Source organism: Pteropus alecto, unplaced genomic scaffold, assembly GCF_000325575.1.
Source record: "Pteropus alecto unplaced genomic scaffold, ASM32557v1 scaffold13, whole genome shotgun sequence".
Taxonomy (NCBI): domain Eukaryota; kingdom Metazoa; phylum Chordata; class Mammalia; order Chiroptera; family Pteropodidae; genus Pteropus; species Pteropus alecto.
Genome location: NW_006434373.1, coordinates 11,374,261 through 11,394,003, shown reverse-complemented (window position 1 = coordinate 11,394,003; position 19,743 = coordinate 11,374,261). Strand labels below are relative to the sequence as shown.

At 44.4% G+C, this 19,743-nt stretch overlaps 1 protein-coding gene across 1 annotated transcript in view; it reads right to left on the bottom strand.

Annotated features, from left to right (window-relative positions):
* SLC15A1 (solute carrier family 15 member 1) overlaps positions 1 to 19,402 on the bottom strand; it is a 43,598-nt gene extending 24,196 nt beyond the window's left edge. The window contains exons 1-6 of the mRNA XM_015587341.2: positions 19,246 to 19,402; positions 3,941 to 3,957; positions 3,463 to 3,544; positions 3,219 to 3,360; positions 2,212 to 2,331; positions 38 to 137 (exon numbers count right to left, since the gene is read on the bottom strand). Coding sequence (XP_015442827.1) covers positions 38 to 137; positions 2,212 to 2,331; positions 3,219 to 3,360; positions 3,463 to 3,544; positions 3,941 to 3,957; positions 19,246 to 19,249 — 465 coding nt within the window. The 5' untranslated portion in view covers positions 19,250 to 19,402. The remainder of the gene's footprint in view (positions 1 to 37; positions 138 to 2,211; positions 2,332 to 3,218; positions 3,361 to 3,462; positions 3,545 to 3,940; positions 3,958 to 19,245) is intronic.
* Positions 19,403 to 19,743: the final 341 nt, after the last annotated feature.

The following is a 19,743-nucleotide window of genomic DNA, read 5'->3' as shown; positions in this document are numbered from 1 at the left end:
TCATTTATGTGGTTTCTGTAAAGGCACATCCTCTTACCTGGCCCTCTTCAAACTGATCTCCACCAAATGCAGATACGCAGGGTTTGATTCCTCCAGTACCTAGAGCTACCAGGGCCAGGCCGATCATGGACAGTGCCCTAAAGAAAGAAGGGGAGTTATTGCCTGAATGGGAGAATCCTTAAAAGCAGGAGCCTCCTTTTTCCTAATTTTCCTCAGGGGACCAGGTACAGTGGTAAACATAGAGAAGGGAATCAACCTATATGAGAAGATGATGCGTAGGAATGCAGTCTTGACAGGTGAATGGAACTTGATCTCATGGGTCTTCAAGTTTATATCATATTTATATAATGATAAGTTTATATAATAATTTACTAGCTAGAAAATTTAAAACAATAGCTTGAATATTGAACAAGAATTTTCATATGGAGTTTTTTTGCAGTCTTATCATTTTCAGCAAAAGAATGAGCAAGTGAAATGTTTAAGCATTGTTCCTGGCACAATCATAATAGACCCATAAGCAACGTTATAAGACACTGGAAAACATGATTTAATTGTAAAGCAGAATATCAGGTTATCGAATATGACCTTAACTTCTTTACAAAGTACAGAAGACTGGAAAGTAGAGAAAAATATTTATTATAATCTTTTACAATATTAAAAGGATTGTTTATAATAATTTAAAGGGATTAAGGGTTATTTATTCTTATTTGCTTTTGTATTTTCCAGTTATCTATAAGTGTTTTACTTCCCAAATTGGAAAAAAAAAAATCACTCACAGAATTTACTAACCCTCATTTTGTAGTTTTGCTAATTTATAGTAGGTACTACAAATTTTAGGTTTTATAAGTGTTTCTTCCATTCTTCTTGGCTGCTAACATTGCTTTAAAATGCTAAAAATATTTTGTGAAATAGAAAAGTCAATGAAGATACTGCTCAGAGAAAGAATTCTTTAAAAAATCATGCTCATCTTCCTGGTTTAACTGGTGGAAGCCTCTCTTTCACTGTTCGCTTCTTAATACAACTTGCATTAAGTGCTGTCACTAAAAGCATTTTAAAAGACAAAAAGAAAAGTGGCCAATTGAATATTATACACCATGCACTCTTGTGAGAATTGTAGGTATGTTCTAATACTAACTCCATAAAATAAAATAAGCAGCTAAGCTTTCTCGAGTACTTATCACTTACCAGTCAATGTTCCAGGTGCTCTACCTGGATTAATGTATAACAGTCCCATATGAGGTATGTACCATTACAAATGAGGAAATTTAGGCACAGAAAGTGAGAAACTCGCTTAAGATCACACAACAAGTTAGGAGCACAGCCGGAATCTGAACCCACATACCCTGGCTCCAAAGTCCATGTTCTTCATCGATATTGTGGATTAGAAAACTAAGGCACAGAGAAGATAAGTTGCCCCAGGTCTTACAGCTACTCTGTGAGAGAGCTGGTAAACAGATACTGAAAGTCTAACTGGGCTATGCTTATAACTAACCCCCTCCACCAACACAGTTCCCTGCAGGCACTAAGGGTGTTACATCAAGGGCCCTAGTCTGAACAGCAATCTAATTGACGAACAAGTCAGAAACACAGTGACTGCAGATACTAATCTGAATTTTAATAATATTTTCCCATTCCACAAGATGGTTTTACTCAGAGATTAAGGAAGTGAAGCACAAGAACAGGAAACAAAATAAATCTTTGTAACTTGTCTACTAGACCAGACTGCAGTAAAGGGAAATTAATCTAGCAGAGAAGCATTTGTCACTAGTACATTCCATCAAAAACTCAGAACATAGGGCATGAACAAATGAAACCGCATTATTTTATGAAACTGCATTACTGAAAAATCAGCCAAAGTATAGTACAGACAGAAAACCGAAGATACAGAGTCTTGAGGAAACCCAGCACAGTTTCCTCTCAAGAAGGAAAGATCAAGATTAGCAGAAGTATCCTGTGCATTTGACCATGCATCACGTAAGATGTACCCCAGACAAGCCTTCAAGTGAGCAATGACTCCAGACAACTGTTAGGATGATGACAGACTGAAGACTCAACTCTAGTCAACTAAATGGCTTTCTCTATACTGCTGATGAGGGAAGAAGGGTCTCCTTACACTTATGGTAAAGATCAGTGAAAAAGAATAAAAGTTAGAGCACCAAACAAGCAACCAGTGGGGAGATGGAGGTAGGGCAGAAGTTAACATCAACTTACACATGTACAGAAATTCTGTCAGGGGTTCCGTCGTGGTTGAAGTCTGATAGGTCATTAATGGAGCTTATTGCAGTGACTACCTGTCCAATCGTGTAGACAATGGATAGTGACACAATTGTCCTGTGTTTAAAGAGGTGAAGAAAATCCAAATTAATTGTACAATCCACCGCAAAAAGGCCCCCTGCTTCAAACTTTCAAGAGCCCAGTCATGAATATATTTGTTTCTCAAATTTGAGTAAAACTGGTAACTCTTAGAAAGACAACCTGCCGAAGAATCTGTGACCCAGAATGCAAGTGCAAAGTTTTGGCTGGAGGAGCCAGGGGAAGGACAAAGATCAGTTTTATCCTTGAACTGAAAGACTCAATGTCCTATTTTACCTAATTACTGAAATCTGTACTTATATCTTTAAGAAATGACAGATACTTATCTTGTGCCTGGTAACACTTGGCCGGAAGTGGACCACTGGTTATTTTTGTACTGTCTTGAATCATTTTTAGAGAGTGAATTTTCCTGCTTTTGCCTATATCATACCTTTGGCTTGGAAGAGCCTCCACTTCCTTGCTCACTAAGTCCTAGGAACTTCCTGTTAGCTCCCTTACTGGGTGCACTGGTAGACCTCTTCCTGAGTGCCACACGTCCTCTCTGATCATCCAGTGGTGTGAGCCTTTCAGCAGCTGGGACATAAATTAGGGAGTTTCCTTGACTCCCAGCCCTAACATCATTCATAATAGACAGTATCCCCACTACTATTTCAAGATGAGACAAAGGAGTTATCACTCTTTGGAGGAGGGGAAAAAACCCTACTAATGCTGCTTGCATTCACTGCTAAATGCCAGGCACTGTGCCAGGCTCTGGGGATAGGATGATGAGCAGAAACAGGGTCTAGCATGCTCTCCTAAGAGTTTTATGTTTTTGATTCTTTGTTCCCAGAGCACACCATCCCAAATCACAAAACTAATAATTATTTTTTGGCTTCCTTGCGAACAAGAAAGTTGCGACTACTCACATGAACTTTCCCAGCCAGGAGTCGGCAATGATAGCACCAAGAACTGGCGTCAGGTAGCACAGAGCAACAAACGTGTGGTAGATGGCGGTAGACAGATTGTCGTCCCATCCAATGAACTGTGTGAAGTACAGAATCAGGAGTGCTTTTCAAAGAGGGAACGGGGAGGGCAAGAAAAACACAGTTAGGAGTGGCTGCGGTAAATCACGCTCTTTACGCAAAGGGGCGGGGTGTCAAAAATAGTTACCTCTCATTCCATAGTAGGAAAATCTTTCACAGAATTCATTGACCACGATGAAGAAGATGCTCAGGGGATAACCGAAGCAACTCTGACAAGAAGAAACAGTTTAGGGTTAAAATGTGCTCCTCCCTGGTCCATATTCACAAATCAGTGCTAACGGTATGAAAAGTAGCCCATGCCTATTTAGAAACTTGTCAGTGACTATCCAGAGGTGAAACACAGAATTAAAACAAATTTATTCCCTTCCACTCCACATAGAGACGACAATAAAATAAAGCACCTAGTTTTATTGTTAGTCTGAGAAGGACTCTACATAGCATTTCCTAAAGAGAAGGAATGTCACATAGAACCTCAGGATTGTCCCCTCATTCATGTTGGATGCATGATACACATTTGCTATGTGAATGAAGCACGACTGACTGGGGCAAAACGGACTGCCAAGTTTGTAAGATGAAGCTATGCGGAGAGAAAAATGAAGACTTACCGGTGATTTGGACATTCCTGAAAGAAAAACAAAATGCCACTATTAAAGTCAAGTAATTAGAATATTCTTTGCTGTGTCTGAACTCAAACCCTCTGATTATTCCTGGCTGTCATATGTATTGCCCAGACAGCTCCAGCCCTCTCCCGGATCCCAGACTGAGGCAGTGCCTCTGATCCAGAATGGGGCCTGGCTGCTGCATTTTCTTTTAATTAGCTTCAGGCACTTCTCATGTGTGGTCAGAATTGTGAACCAGAGGCTCAGAGACTGGTGCCAAAACCATCTCCTCCTTAAAACACTTCAAAGGCTGCTCATTGCCCACAGGATAAAATATAAACTTTTAGCATGTTCTTCACGATCTCACAAAATCAGCAGATTTAGGGAGGATTAAATAATGGAAATATAAAATGCTAAAGAGTACCTAACACATCACAAGGATTCAACCACCATTCCTGTTACCTGGGCCCGCCCTCCTTCCAGCAGCTTCCCCATGCAGAGAGGGGCTCCCATGACACGCAAATATTTATTCACTGAACATACAGTGCGCCCACCCAAAGTCCTTAATGCACAAGACAGTAAATCCTTCGCCAGGAATGCTCCTTTTAATGGGCTCCTTCCCTTCACAAAACCTTCTCTGACCCGTTACCACAGTGCAATAAAAGTTTATATACTTGCCCCACTTTCGTGGAAGAACCATGTACTGTCCAACTCTGCACCCCTAATACCTACCACACAGCAAGGTCTGTCGCCAGAATGAATTAGAAGAACAAGAAGAAAAAGGGTGAGAATCCAAGTGAGTTGATATAAACCAAGAGCCATTGACTACCTTCTAAATCTTAGGGCTCTTCATCCCTACTGCCCAGCCTCTGCTCCGCTATCTCCCCTGAATTTCAACAAGAACTGACCCATAGTCTTGCCTTAAGTCTTAACACTTCCTCATGCTGCTTCCTACACCAACACATGGCCCAGCACTCACCAGTATCAGTCACTCACTAGGCTCCTTTCCATGGGGAATGATCTCCCTCCCCTTCCCCAGACCACACTAAACACGGCTTAGAGTTCTTTGTTGTCAGGGCCCCCTGAACACCCTCCGCCTCAATTACAAATTAGTGACCCCACAGCAGTGGTTCTCAAATTGGAGTGTGCCTCGGCATCACCCGGAGGGCTTGTGAGAACAGGTTGCTGGACCCCATGCCCAGAGATGCTGACTCTGCAGGTCTGGGGGGCGCCTCTTCGGTTTGCATTTCTAACAAATTCTAAGGTGATGTCGATGCTGCTGCTTCAGGGACCACACCTTGAGAACCTCAGGCAGGTTGTTATGTTGAGTTGCTTGATTGATTCCTTGGCCCCAAGTCCGAGAGGGGACTTCTAGTTCAGTCCAGAGCAGGCACCAAATACAGAAGCTGGACAGCACTCTGAAGTCTCTAGCACGGCTCCCCACCTGGCACTTTCACAGGTCCCCATTTGGGGCCCTTCCTCTCAGATTTGCCACCTTGTATTTTTATTATGTGCAAGTCTAGGGCCCCATCCCACAACAAAACTGCAACTCTGCCTGAGGAACCATGTTCTCGGTCCAGACTCACATGGTCTTGCAGCTCCCCCTCCACCTGCCCCCCACTGCTGCTCCCATCATGGGGTGCTTCTTGATCCTGGTCACGCTGTGCTGCGGGCATGCTTGGTGTGGCCCCCAAACCTCATCTCACACCAGATGGTCTCACTCTTGCCCACTTGAGAACAGAGATGCTATTTCAATCGTTGTTCTAACGTGGGAAGTGAATGGTCCTGGTCTCACGAAGGTCCATTTCTCAACTCTACCTGCCTATAAAAGTTTTGGAAGGAAATTCTGCAACACTAAAAGACCGGTTTTCTCCCCAGTTAAATTTCCTTGTGGGAAAGGGCTGCTTTGGAGGATGACACCTGAAGAATGTCGGCATGGGGTCAGACATGTGATCAAATTTCAGCCTTGTTACTTTCCAGCTGTGACCCTGGGCAAGCCCATCTTCCCTTCAGACATCCCTTCTACCAAGAGATAACACCACCCACTGTGTAGGATTGCCGTAAGAGTTCCTTGTGAGAAGCTCAAGCCCAGGGATTGATGCATCATTCAGTGGGAGATGCTACTGCCTCAGAATCCTCAGCACCTCACATGGTGCTTTTTTTTTTTTTTTTTAGAGTCAAAGGGAAAGTTTATTAGAAAAGGGGTAACACTCCACAGACAGAGTGTGGTCTCCTCTCAGAGGCAGGGAGTGAGAGGGACCAAAAAAGACGTGGAAAAGCAGTGAGTAGGGACACACAGTGCTTTTTGCAGAGTAGAAATTAAATGCTTATTGAGTGAATATATATTCCAAAGGACCAGTCATATCAGTGATCGAGTTCCATGTTCAGTTACTGGCTCTGCCACTCGATAGTTTCATTTGCCCCTCCAAGCTCACCAACCTCTTCTCCCCATTAGTTTGACCTGCACAGGTTTCATCAGTTTCTCTGTGTCTTCCCAGTTCCCCACATGTTTGGACCAATGCAAAGCCCTGGTCAGGGCATTCCTTTTCCTGGCTCCTTCACTAAAGGTCCCCTTACACTGCTGTGTCCTTAAGCGACAGACAGTGCTCCTCTGAAGTTGGCACTTTCCACGTTGACTCTCCCCTTCCAGGCTTTGGTCACTGTTTTGTGCCACTTTTTACAGGTGGTTTAACGGTGAGGCCACGACCTCCCCATTCTATTATTTATGGTTCCCAATCTCTCACCCTTTTCTAATTAGCCTTTTTGTAAATAAATGCTCCTATTCTGAGCATGCCATTTATTTTCTGATGAGGCCATGACTGATACAGCCCACAAGCCAGGTTTCATCACTAGACTGGGGAGAGTACCACCCACTTCAGGAAAACAAAAGGACACGTGCTTTTGTAAAGCCTGTTGGCCGTCTTCAGAGACCCTTTTCACTGGAGTGGTTCTCCATCTTCTTGAGGACACTGCAGGACCTTATGATGCTCCGCCTACTTAGACTTCAGATAACATGGTCTTATAATTTTCTCCCAAACACCAGATAAAGCAGGGGTGACACCCACCCAAGGGAACAGACTGGTCTCTGCAATGGGCCTTCTACAGAAAAGCAGGAGGGCGTTGTGAACACACAAACTCGACAGAGATAGCTTGGAGCTTCACTGAGAACATATCGTTAGTCTGTTTCTCAGAATTTTGGTTTGCAGGGAAAAACTTCTCTTGGTCAGGGTAGCACCTATCATTTTTCGCTAAATATCATTTAGCACCAATTATTTGCTAAATATTAATGGCAAAGGCTTTGTTTTTACTTCAAACATAAATAGGGTAATAGAAAAGATACCAAAACACTCAGAAAACTTAGGTCTTGTTACAACAACACTCACACCGAGAACGACATTATGGAAAATGACATTCCTAAGCTCATTCAAGAGAAAATCTGAGGTTTAGTATCCAGTCATCATTCGGGAAGCTTTTTACTTTCTGACAGGTGTGCATTCCAAGGAACTACTTTTATCATTGCAGGGCAGAGGTTGCTAAGCTTCGTCTACAAGATTCAGAGCTATTTGCTGGATATAATGTTGCAGTCAGCATTTCTTATCTCAATACACCTGAGTCAACAGGATTGCTATCTTAGAAAGCTCGAGTACAGAAATGGTGTTTACATTGCGCCTTAAGTATGAACTAAAATTTCAACTGTCACAAAAGTCTGTTTACTTTGATACATTTCTGTCTGTCCTTGGTGCTTGGTCATCTAATCAGAATATCGGAGTGGTCTGATGTTTCTGGCATCATTCGTGGATCACTTGGATTTAACTACTAACCAGAGTAAAAGAGCTTAGAATCAAGCTTGCCATGAAGTTCCTTTGGTTAGTAACAAGCACAAAGTAATCACTAATCATTGCTGCTTTTATTGTTATTCTAAGCCTACAGTGCTTTTGTCTTACTTTTGGCTAGAAAATTTAATAAATGTACATTACGCATTTCTATGATTACTGACTTTGGGGGACAGTGGGAAAAAACAAGACTCTACTATTTCCCAATAACTTCATGAAATCTCTCCATTAATAAGGTGGATATTCCTGACTATCTAACAAAGGGCATCCCATATTTTGAACCATTTAGGGAGGGAAATGCTAATGTTTCTTTACCTGTAAATTAAGAACTTCCTCAGCAGCATGATGGGTGGACAGTGTGCATTTCTAGGACTTGGACTTAGGAAGGGGAGGAATAAGGCATTTTGCTGAAGTCCGAGGAGCTCTCACCTTCAGGCAGAGAAAAAATTTCCTCCCTATCATCACCAAGAGTGAAAATGAGTGAATAATTTAAGTGCTGCATGATGTATTTGAGACGATATTTCTGAAGTTGTATAGTGTGGTAGGCAGAACAGTGGTCCCCCAAAGATGTCCATGTCCTAATCCCTGAGCCTTGTGGCTATGTTATCTTTCATGGCAAAGGGACTTTGTGCGTGTGATTCATCCAGTTAAAGACCTGGAGATGGAATGCTCAACCTGGATTACCTGGGGGGAGGGGCCCAGTGTATCTCAGAGTCAAAGGAGGAGACACAAAGGAGGAAGCAGAGGTTGGAATGATGGCAACTGCTGGAAGGCCGCCATAAGCTAAGGAAAGTGGCGGCCTCTAGAAGCTAAAAAGGAAATGGATTTTTTCCTAGAGCCTCCAGAAGAAACACAGGCCTGCTGACACCTTGATTTTAGCCCGATGAGACCCATTTCGTATTTCTGACCTCTGGAACTGTAAGATAATAAATCTGTGACATTTTAAGCCACTAAGTTTGTGGTAATTTGTTATAGCAGCAATAGGAAATAACGCATGAGTTTGCCCTGAGCTCTGTAAACATAGGTTTTTATCACTATTTATATAGAACTAAGACTCAAACTTGCCAGCAAATTTTATTTGACAGCAAAATACCCTTTTTATATTTTTTCTTAAGCTACATTTTCTACCTGGGGGCTTAGAAATCTGTACTTGGCACCTGCCTTTTTGATGCGATTTGGCAGAATCTGTATTTGCTCTGTTACCTTCTTTAAGCCACTAACTCTTCACTATCTGTCTCTTCACTATCTGTCTCTAACACGGAGAAGCTGCTTTCTGGGGTTGCTAAAAGGCAAGAGGTGGTCTGAAAAGGGTTTTGTAAACCAGGGTTAAAACGTGTTAAGTTGATCATGGTTCTTATAGGCCGTGGCTGTGCCTCACAAGGTAGGTCATGTGAGACCCCAGGGAATGCAATGATCTCTGCTAGAACACACTTAGCCTCACTCTTAGCTAAAGTGGTTTCTAAGTTAATGTGAGAACTCCTCTCTTGTAGTGGGGAGGACATGGAACTTTGGAATTAGGAAGTTGAACCACAGCTTGAAGACATTCTTCCTAGCCATGTGGCTTTGTTCAATGCACTTAACCATTGGACCTCCATTTCTCCATCTAGAGAGGCTAACATCTTCTTTGCAAGTTGTAAGATCAAATCCGTATCAATAAAATGAGGTTTGTTATTCACTGCCTCTCATGAAGACAGCTGGATAGTATGAATGGATGTTTGCAATGGACTGACTTGAAATGAAAATATGAACAAGAATTTGCTGTGAGGACCCCTGGCAGGGTTGAGAAGGTTGCTCTGAAAAATAGAGGCAGTCCCCTCCAGGGCTGCTCACACTGACAGAAAGCCTAAGGTCCTTACGATGTCACCTGGGGAACTTAGGCCATGGAGACTAAGACAGATAAAAGTCAGTCTTCTGACTTTTACAAGCCACAGTGGCAAGCACTGACTTTCAATCAAGGTGCTTTTCTAATGGGTAGCACTACAGTGTGTGACGCCTGGGGAGCTATAGGAATTTAAGGATCATTTTTAATTCTCCAGGGCAGTGGTTTTCAAGTGTGGTCCCTGGACCAGCAGCAGCACTCATTAGAAATGCACTCTCAGATCTATCCTAGACCAACGGAATCAGAAACTCTGAGGTCTGCATATTATCAGCCCTCCCAGTGATGCTGATGTGCTAAGTTTGAGAGTGACTCACTGCTCCAGAGTGATGATAGGTAGCATAAAGGAAAGGGCCTGGCACGAAGGTGCGCATGCTAGGTGGTGGCTGCCATCCAGGTGATCAGATCTTTTGATTTAATTCTGGCCTCTGCTTCTCTTTCCTACTCCCTGAGCTTTATCCGCCCTTCATCAGGACGACCGTGACAAGCAGACACTTTGTCTTACCTTCCCTGTCCCCTGTCCACCCTACCAACCTGAGCTTCCCTACATGTAGCATTTCAAGGCTGCTCTCAAACCTTGCTGGCTCTCTGCTACCTGTGAGGTCAGACCTGCTGCTCAGCATAGCATTCAAAGCCCTTGGGGATCTGACTTCCATCCTCCTCCACCCAATGTGGAATGCGGGCACAGGACTTCTCTCTCCATGCCAGGCTTTTCATAGCTTCCCGTACCATCCGGGCAGTTAGTGCCTCACCACCCCTCGGCCCCCCAAATACTCTCTTCCCATCTTAGGTCTCTTTAGCCTCTTTACAACTTCCCTGACAGAGCGAATTTTTCTGACTTTTGAGAACTGTTACAGAGTCTCACATGTCATTTTTCTTTTTTTGAGAAAAGTAGTGTGTGCCACTTCAAAAAGAGCCTAGCAGGATCTGTACCAGGCATAAATGCGGTTGATCTGAAGCAATGCGACGGGAGGCATGGGGGAAGGGGAAGGATGCTGAGTGTCTTGTGTTGCACACTTGCCTTGAGTTTTTCCCCCTAAAGGATCAACTTTGATCAAGAAGTGAAACGTGCTTTTCTTTCTTTAAATCAGGGATTCCGTAACAGTAGTCAGGTTAGCCTTAGAACAAATTCTGTGCCTGTAACCCAAGGCCCTTGTTTCTGGAGTGGCTTTTTTTGAGGTGGTTTCTTGCCTGACTTGTTTTGCCATATTTCCCATCCTCAGAGTCCCTGCTGGTCCATATGGCACTTTTTGTGCATTAGAAAATTATGATCTTTCAGGCTGGATGCTGCCTTAGGAGGCATGGTTTGATGAGTAGATAGTGGCTTGGCTCCTATAAAAAAGGTGTCCCTGGGTGGATGCATTGTTCAGCAATGGCGCATGGGCTGCATTCCAGCCCCTAGAGGCCCTCTAGCTGGGGCCTTCATGCAGGGTGCAGCCTGCAAACATGGGCTGTCCATCCATTGATTTTTTTAAAAATAGAAATAGTGTCTTTTCCACAACCACCTTTTTTTGCACTAAGAGAGCACTTATTTTTCCTTTGACATGTTAACAAATAGCTACATAAATATAGAACGCCTTGGTATGTGATCTTCAGAATGCCACTTTAATCAAGCCACTGGTCGTCTTACCTGCAGCACTGCTGAAAGCAAATGAGTTATCTGTCCTTTGAGCGCTAAGAACATCAACTAAATGATGATATCATGAAGCTACTTTAGAAATGTGGAGAAACCGGTGCTAATGAGACAACATGGGTTTCATTAAGTTACTTTGGCACGGTGCCATCGCAGGGGATAGCTCAGCCCTGGAGCACTTGCCCCCTAGCTCTTATCCGCCCAGACAAAGGCGTGAGCCCAGCTGATATGGAATATGGGGTTTTCTGTCTAGCCCTCTGATAAGAGAGATACAGAATATAAAACTACTTAGCTACCGTCTGGCACTGGCTCCTCAGCAACGGGGAGTCTCACAATGAGTGTTGCCATCATCCTCAGTGTCTGTTGTTTCGGTGTTGGCCCTTTTTGTTGTGGGAACAGGGACCACAGGAAGCTGGCACCTTTGGCTAGTCTTCCTTTGCTGTCTGTGGGAGTAATCAACTGCCCTGTTGTATCTTTATCCATCTATCTGCCAGGCCTTGTCCTCGCCTTGTCCTGAGTGTGTCTGAAAGCCATGCTTTCGCCTTTCTTTAAACCATCACCTTCCTCAGCTTGGGGGTCCACTGGTCAGGACTGAGAGAGGCAGATCTTGGTCACTGCATTCGTTTGCTGCGGCTGCCATAACAAGGTACTACAAATGCAGTGGCTTAAAACAACAAAAATTTATTGACGCATAGTTCTGGAGGCTAGAAATCCAAGATCAAGATGTCGGCAGAGCTGATTCCTTCTGAGGGCTGTGGGGAAAAATCTATTCCAGGCTCCTTCCCTAAGTTCTGGTAGTTTTACGGGCCATCTTTGACATTCTTTAACTTGTAGGAGCATCGCCCGGATCTCTGCTTTCATCTTCACACGATCTTCTCCCTGTGTGTCTGTGTCCAAATTTCCCCTTTTTCTAAGGACACTGGTCGTATTGGATTAGGTACCCACTCTACTCCAGTATGACCTCATCTGAACTAATTACATCTACAACAACCCTCTTTCCAAACAAGGTCACATCCTGAGGCACTGGGGTTAGGACTTCAGCCTGTGAATTTGGCAGGGGGACACAATCAACCCGTAACAGTCTGAGAGCATTTGTAGTACACCGCCTATTGCTGCAGGTTACAGATATTCTCCTACCTTTAAAAAAATTTCCACACATGATTGTCTAAAATCATAGGCATAAGAGGCCCATATTGGCTGCCTCTGATGGTTCTATAAATAACCTGTGACTTTTATCATTGTTTCCATGACTACAGATCTGCACCAATGACTGCCTTTCTTGTTCTCCTTCAGAAAGAAATGATCTCTATGGACCCCAGGATCCACTTGCCTTCAGACGTACTCAAAGACTGTGTATGCCTCAATTTCAGGGCAAGGGCAGCCGGGCCAAAGGGTGCTACAGAGTTCATAGGTAGTTACGCAAAACAGAAAGGTCCCGAGACAGGTGAAGGCAGGGAACAGTTACTCAGATGGTGTTAGGAAGGCAACCCGTGCTCACCAAGTTCTTTTATCTATACCTGGACATTCTTTTATTCTAGAAGGATACCCTTTATTCTGAACTTTAAGTTAGGCTTCATTTAAATGCTATGATGACTGACAGGGAATAAACACATGTAATCTCAGGTTAAAGAGAAGACAGACCTATCCTCAGAGCAGACTCCGAAAGGAAATAAGAGGACAGAACATGAAAGGACGCAGCTATCGGCATCCTGGACAACACCCTCCCAACACAGTGAACTGTACACACCCAACAGGCAACACTAGTAAGTATAACGGCATCAGCCCTGATAATATTATATGCCGTCATAGGAGAAAACAATGCCAAAGACACACAGGTTTCACTCAATTAAAAGGAACCAGTCTCTTGGTCCTTTGGGGTGTTTGTTTTGGAGGCAATTAAGTTAGAGACCCTAAATTTTAGACACAGTGATTTTTTACTCTTCGGTGTTAAATCATGACTAGAAAATTTGCTTTATGATCACAGTCAGTGTGAAATTAGGCTACAAAGCTATGTACAGAATGCACATTTCCCCCTGCTACGTGATATTTAGATTGGATGTGCCTCATTCCTATCGTGAGACTATAAGAAATTTCTAGGAGTGCTGGACAAATGTTACACATATTTTAAATTTTGTTAGAGATTACTTAACAACTCTCCATAGAAGTGTTTGGTGACTTATTTTTTTCTAGTCTTGTATTTTAAAATGAGCCTGCATAGAAGAAACAGCTATAAAAAATTAAATATTCATAGCTAACTGCTGCCTGGAAACTTTATCCACACAGGTCCACAGTTCAATATCAGTGGGATATGGACATAATTTTTAGAATTAATTTGAGGTAAATTGCTTGAGTCTATGACATCACTGAGCATTTCTGATTCACCTAATATTATGCACAGGTGGTGTTTTCTACATACCAATTCTATTATTAAATGAATGGTTGTTTTTGAATTGATATGACCAGAAAATCCATCTGCTTTGCTGGGGAGAAGACACTAGTTACCAAGCGTTGCACCTGAGCTGAGGTACAGACCACAATGCAGTCATCTTTACACACTAAGAATATTTTCTACTTAAAGTTATGTTTAAGTGATGTACATTTTCTATTGCCATGTGTACTGGGTTGAATAATGTGTCCCCGCCCCCAAACTCATTTCCTTCTCAGAATCTCAGAATGTGACCTTATTTGAAATAAGGTCATGGCAGACATAATGAGTTAAGATAAGGTCACACTGGAGTAGGGTGAGTCCTTAATCCAATAAGACTGGTGTCCTTACAAGCAGATAGCCATGTAACGGACAGACACGCCCTGATGGGAGAGGATGTGAAGACAAACAGGGAGAAAATGGCCATGTAATCATGGAGGCAGATTAGAGTGATGCGTCTACCAGCCAAGGAATGCCAAGGACTGGCAGCATCACCAGAGGCAAAGAGAAAAGCATGAAACAGATTGTCCCCTAGAGGCTTCAGAGAGAGCATGGCCCTGCCAGTATCTGGACTTTGGACTTCCAACCTTCAGAACTGTGAGAGAATACATTTCAGTTGTTTTAAATCAGTTGTCACTTGAGGCAGATTGTAGAAGTTGTAAATGCTTAGTTTAGAGTTTTCAATGAGTCCTCTTATGTGAGTACATTTTGCGAGTTTTCCAGTCTTAAGTCTGATCCGTAAACCAAATTTTCCTTTGGGCACTGTGCTCAGTTCCACGCAGCCCCGCACAGTTTCACACAGCCCGGCACAATAACCCATGACTCTAAACCTTAACCCAGGGAGAGTCTCCTTTCGGCAGCCCAGTAGGAGGCCTTGGCTGGTTTCCAATCTGGAGGAACTAAATCTTCCTCCTTTTTTAGGAGTGTCTATTGAAAGTCCTATCCCTTCCCTTTGTACTTTCCAACTGCTGAGACTGTCCTTCAGCTCTGTACCGCCTGTGGATGGTAGCTGTGCTTGCACCCCGTCTCGGCAGCGAGCAGAGGCATGGTCTGGCTCGTCTGACGTAGCCCCATTCACATCAACACCATGAAATGACCTTGCCATCCAGTTTCCTCGGTGATATATTTCTGTCCTCTGACATCAAGGGACAAAGTTATGAAACAGTGATAACCTGGTTCTTTATGTTGCAACACCAGTCTATGAGTCAATGGTTCTCTTTCATCTGCTGATAATACTTCTCTCATTCTTTCACCATCCGCAGATTCCACCCTTGTTTTTATTTCCTTATAAGCTCACCCGGGACACCTACCCACTTTCCGTCCTGCTGGAATGAAATCAAGATGCAACTGCATCTCAAGGTGGGATGGCTGGGTGGTCCCACCCAGGGTTCCATTCATTCCCCTCATTAGCAGCTCCATCCTGGAGAACTGATGCTGCCGCATCACTAGTGAACTTTCCTGGTAGCTCAACTAGCCAGCTGACTAATCCCTCAATCTGTTCTCTGTTCTTTAGTAACTCAAAGGGCAGCAGGAAAATTATTAATAAAAAAATCCAAGTATATAAAAAATAAATAATTCCACTCAGGACATGTTGCAGAGATGTGAAAGACTATGCAAAAATTTAGCATTAAGATGGCAAATCTTCCAACTTTGACAAGCCACTATTAGCTGCTGCTTTTGCTGGTCTCATAATACTTTATTCACCTCAACTGTAACTCAGTGTGGAAAAATGTTGTTTATGAGCTTGTGTTCCTGCCCCTGAGAAAACGAGTTTCTTCAAGGCAGGACTATTTTATGCCCTCACGTGGTAAGTGAATACCTGCATAAGTAAGTGACTTAGGCCTGCCCCCTGCCAGCCTCAGCTGGACAAAGCGATTCATCTCTTCTTTTTCTACCCTACATTCTTAGTCTTTATAAGCTAATTTTTCAATTCTAGATACAAATTTACCCAAAACTTGATCATCGTGGACAACATAGGGACCAGACTGCATTAGATCTTCTACCCCTGATCTCATCTGGGGGCACTGTAGCAACATTTGAACATGACATGGTCAAGAGAAAGAATCTGTCATTTAGAGCAATGGTTCTCAAACTATGGTCCTGGGACCAGCAGCAGCAGCATCACCTGGGAACTTGTGTAAATGCTAATCCTTGAGCCCTGCCTTAGAGCCTACTGAAGTAAAGACTCTAGGGATAGGGCCAGGCACCATGTTAGAAAAAGCCCTCACTCAGGTGATCCCAATGCATGCTAAAGTTCGAAAGCCACTGACTTAGAGTAATGTCATCCTGAAAGAACCCAGGGTCAGAAGTTCTCTCTTCTTGCTCTCTGGGAGAAGATTCTTCCAAGGATCTGATGCCTGAGGCCCCTTTCGTGTGGAGCAACCTTAGCTTCTAGCAGTACACTTATAGCCTGCAGCAGGAGTACCAGCTTCCCTGGGACTTCAGCATTGTTCTTTGGTTTACCCAGGAGCTTTAAGAAAGAGAGAATACAGAGGGACTTTTAAATGGCCAGGTTTGTGACATCTTTAAGGCTAGCCCATCATTTTTTGCTCAGGCAGGAGGCCAACTTGAAAAACTCATCAGAATCCCATACAAAGCCAGCAGGAGAGTTGGGGTCGAGGAGACAGGAATATAACAAAGTGTCCTTCATTAAGTGAGTAAAAATTTCAAACCAGCCTGGAGGCCCTGGCAGAGGGAGATAGGAAAGTGCTTCATAGAACTTGAAGCTTCTTTATACTTAATTTTCAAAGTCAAATATGTGGCAATACCAGAGCAGTATCTATGGTTTTTCAAGAACAAAGTGATTTGTGAGAGCAACAACTTAAGCATAGATACCTACAAAGCTCTGGGTAAGGGGGTGAGGTGGGGTGAGAGAAGAGAGATGGACTATTTAAAGTCTTCAGTCAAAGCATCCCTAGCCCTACAAAGGCCTCAGAGGTGACTCTCTAGCCACTTGAGAGGTTCTTGGACATTCTGAGACCTAACTACACAAAACAGCCTTGGGAAACTGGCCTCCTCTCCACCCCAACTCTGATCAGCACACCCATACTTTAAAGCAAGAGTTGACAAACTATGGTTCAAGGGGCAATTCTGGCCCACACCTGTTTTTATATGGCTTGCAAACTAAGAATGGTTTCTACATTTTTAAAGGATGAAAAAAAAATTTTTTTAAAGACTATTTTGTGACGTTAAAATTATATAAAATTCAAATGTCTGTGCCCACAAAGTTTTATTAGAATACAGCTCCACTTATTTGTTTACATATTTTGAACTACAAAGGCAGAGTTGAGTAGTTGCCACAGAGACTGTATGGTCCCCAGAGCCAAAAATATTGACTCTCTGGCTCTTTACAAGAAAAATTCACTGACATCTCTCTAAAGCAAAGGGTTGGCAGTTCAAGATTCTAACCAGATACTGCATCCAGGTTAAGCTCTGCATTGCTATGTCCAAATCAACTTCTTATCCAGTTTATTCTTGTAGATTTCTGTTACTTATGTTACTACGTCTAATTAATGCCTAATGACACAGTTCTGACTCTCATCACATCCCTCACTTTCCTATGCAGTCATAACTTCTGCCCCTCCATTCCCAGGGCAAGTAAAAGAAACTAATGTGAAAATCAGTTCCAATTACACATGAGTTGAAATCGGCTCAAAGCAAACATTTCTCTAAGAACATTTCCTTATTTCTTTCCCTCCTGCTGCATTCACCAACCCTTCCAAGTGTCCCCCTCTTCAGTCACCAGAGGATCTGAAACAATTTGACATAATCTAAGTGCCAATGATTTTGTTCTTAAGAGGAGAGTTACTGCTACTTTTTTATTGAAAATATTTTCTAATTATTTGTTTAACTTACTAACTAAACTTAGATATTGAAAATTTAGGACGAGTAAACAAAACTAGTATCTGCGTATAACTTTTGTTGCTATTTGCACGCTATGCCAATCTCAGGTGCAAAAAACAAAAAACAAAAAACCCACTTAAGGACCAATTTGGAAACTGAGAAGGGTACATTTTGGGGGGACTATGCTTCAAAAGTTGTGTTTATTCATCATTCATCAGCTACCCTGATTGGTACCATTTTAGGGAAGTTCTAACTCAGCACAGATGCTACTCAGGTGTTTGCCATCTGAAGACCAAAATAAATAACACAGAGCACCTCCCAGAAAAGATGCCATGAATAACCAGCAAATGGTGTTTTAGGTGGGCTCCAGGGTTCCAGCCCAGGAGTCTTTAGCCTGTCAATCACACACACACTGTTGCCGCTTCTTTCTGGAACAATACAGAGCACCTCCCAGAAAAGATGCCATGAATAACAAGCAAATGGTGTTTGAGGTGGGATCCAGGGCTCCAGCCCAGGAGTCTTTAGCCTGTGAATCACACACACTGTTGCCGCAAAGTTGGCCACAACTAGAAGTCCCACCCGTGAAGCACTCAATACTGCTGCCTCAGAACCATGACACTGCATGGGGCAGTGAGACCACGCGAGCCAACTGGAGTGCTGCGCACCAGGTGTTATGCGCTTACACACCTCAGTACAGCCACCGAGGCCGCACTCATATTTTGGTCTAAAGGCTGAGGAAGTAGCAAGTGGAAGAACTGCGAATGCACGTGCCGTGCCGGTAAGCCAAAGTCAGACCCGGTTCTCTCAATCATGTGGTCGCACTGCGCCTGCCCAGGCCCATCCTTGGTACAACTCAAGAGGAGTCACTTGCCCCACCTTCTCTATTTTTAAGGGGGAAGAGGGCTGGGCTGACCTCTGGTCTCTTCCAGAACCTGCTCTCTGCTTCTGCATTTATTCTAGAGTAGTTTATTCTGAAGCAGGCAGGATTTAGTTTTTTCCTAGATGTCCTGCTAACACTTCATGCCTAAGGAGGACCAGCCACTTTCCTCTGTGAAGCTTGAGGACAGTGGCAGAATGATAAGAAGGGCCACAAATGGCCAGGCTCAATTCCTCTTGGGCCCCTCCAGAGCTCTGGGGCCACCTCTCCAGCCAGCCGCAAGAGAAGTGCAAAGGCGGCCGCTAAGCGCCCACAGGCAGGCGGAGGTTTTGCTGGCCCTGCCATGGCACGCACCACCCAGTCCACCTTAGAGCGCACTCGCAGATCGCAGGGTCGGAACCCGAGGACCGAGGATTGCCGACAGGTGGGCAGGTGGAAGATACTGCGTTCATTCTTGTAACCTCTGAGTCTGGGCGCCTCAGAGCCCTCTGCCTCTGCGCCCCGGGAGCGTCAAGACCTCCCGGCACCAGAGATCCGGCGCCCGACAACTTCCCGGGAGCCCGCGAGCCCCGGGTACCTGACTCCCTAGTCACTTCCCACCAAGGTGACATGTCTCTGCCCTTGCGCCCACCAGCGGTGCCAGCCTTCCCGGATCTGCGTGCAAGTCCATGAACCTCCGGGACCAGGGTCTCAGCCCTGCCGAATCCCTTCCGTCCCTTCCGTCCCTTCCGTCCCTTCCGCCCCTTCTGCCCCTTCCGCAACACCCCAACCGCGCAGACCCTGCTCCGCCGCGACCCCGCCCCAGCCCGGACACGGAAGCCTACCCATGGTGGTGGCTCCGAGGGCTTCCTGCGACTGGCGAGCGAGAAGTCCAGGCGGGAAGACTTTTTTTTTAAGGTGTTGCTCCTATGACTTTGTTTCCAGGCTCTGCCCAGCTACCTGTACAGCTGGAGGTGTGCAGGCGTGGTGGCCAGGCTCCGCCCTTGCAGGCGCTGGAACAGCAGAGAGCAGAGGTTAGCGCACCTTGAGCCCCAGCAGAGGACTCCGCTGTTCTGCCCCAGGGCCTTAGGGGTGGGAGAGAAGCACAGCTGAAGGTGGCAGCGGGAGACCTGGGCCAGGGACGCCCCAACGTGAGCGCACAACTGAGCCACAGGGAAGGCTTGTTAAAACGCAGGTTCCCGGGCCATAGCCCAGATCTGCTGATGCGGTAGGTCGGGCGAGGCCCGAGAATTTGCTTTTCTAAGAAGTTCTAAGGCAATGTTGATGTTGCTGCTCTGGGGACCCCACTTTGGAAACCTCTGTGCCGAGAAAAAAACACATCT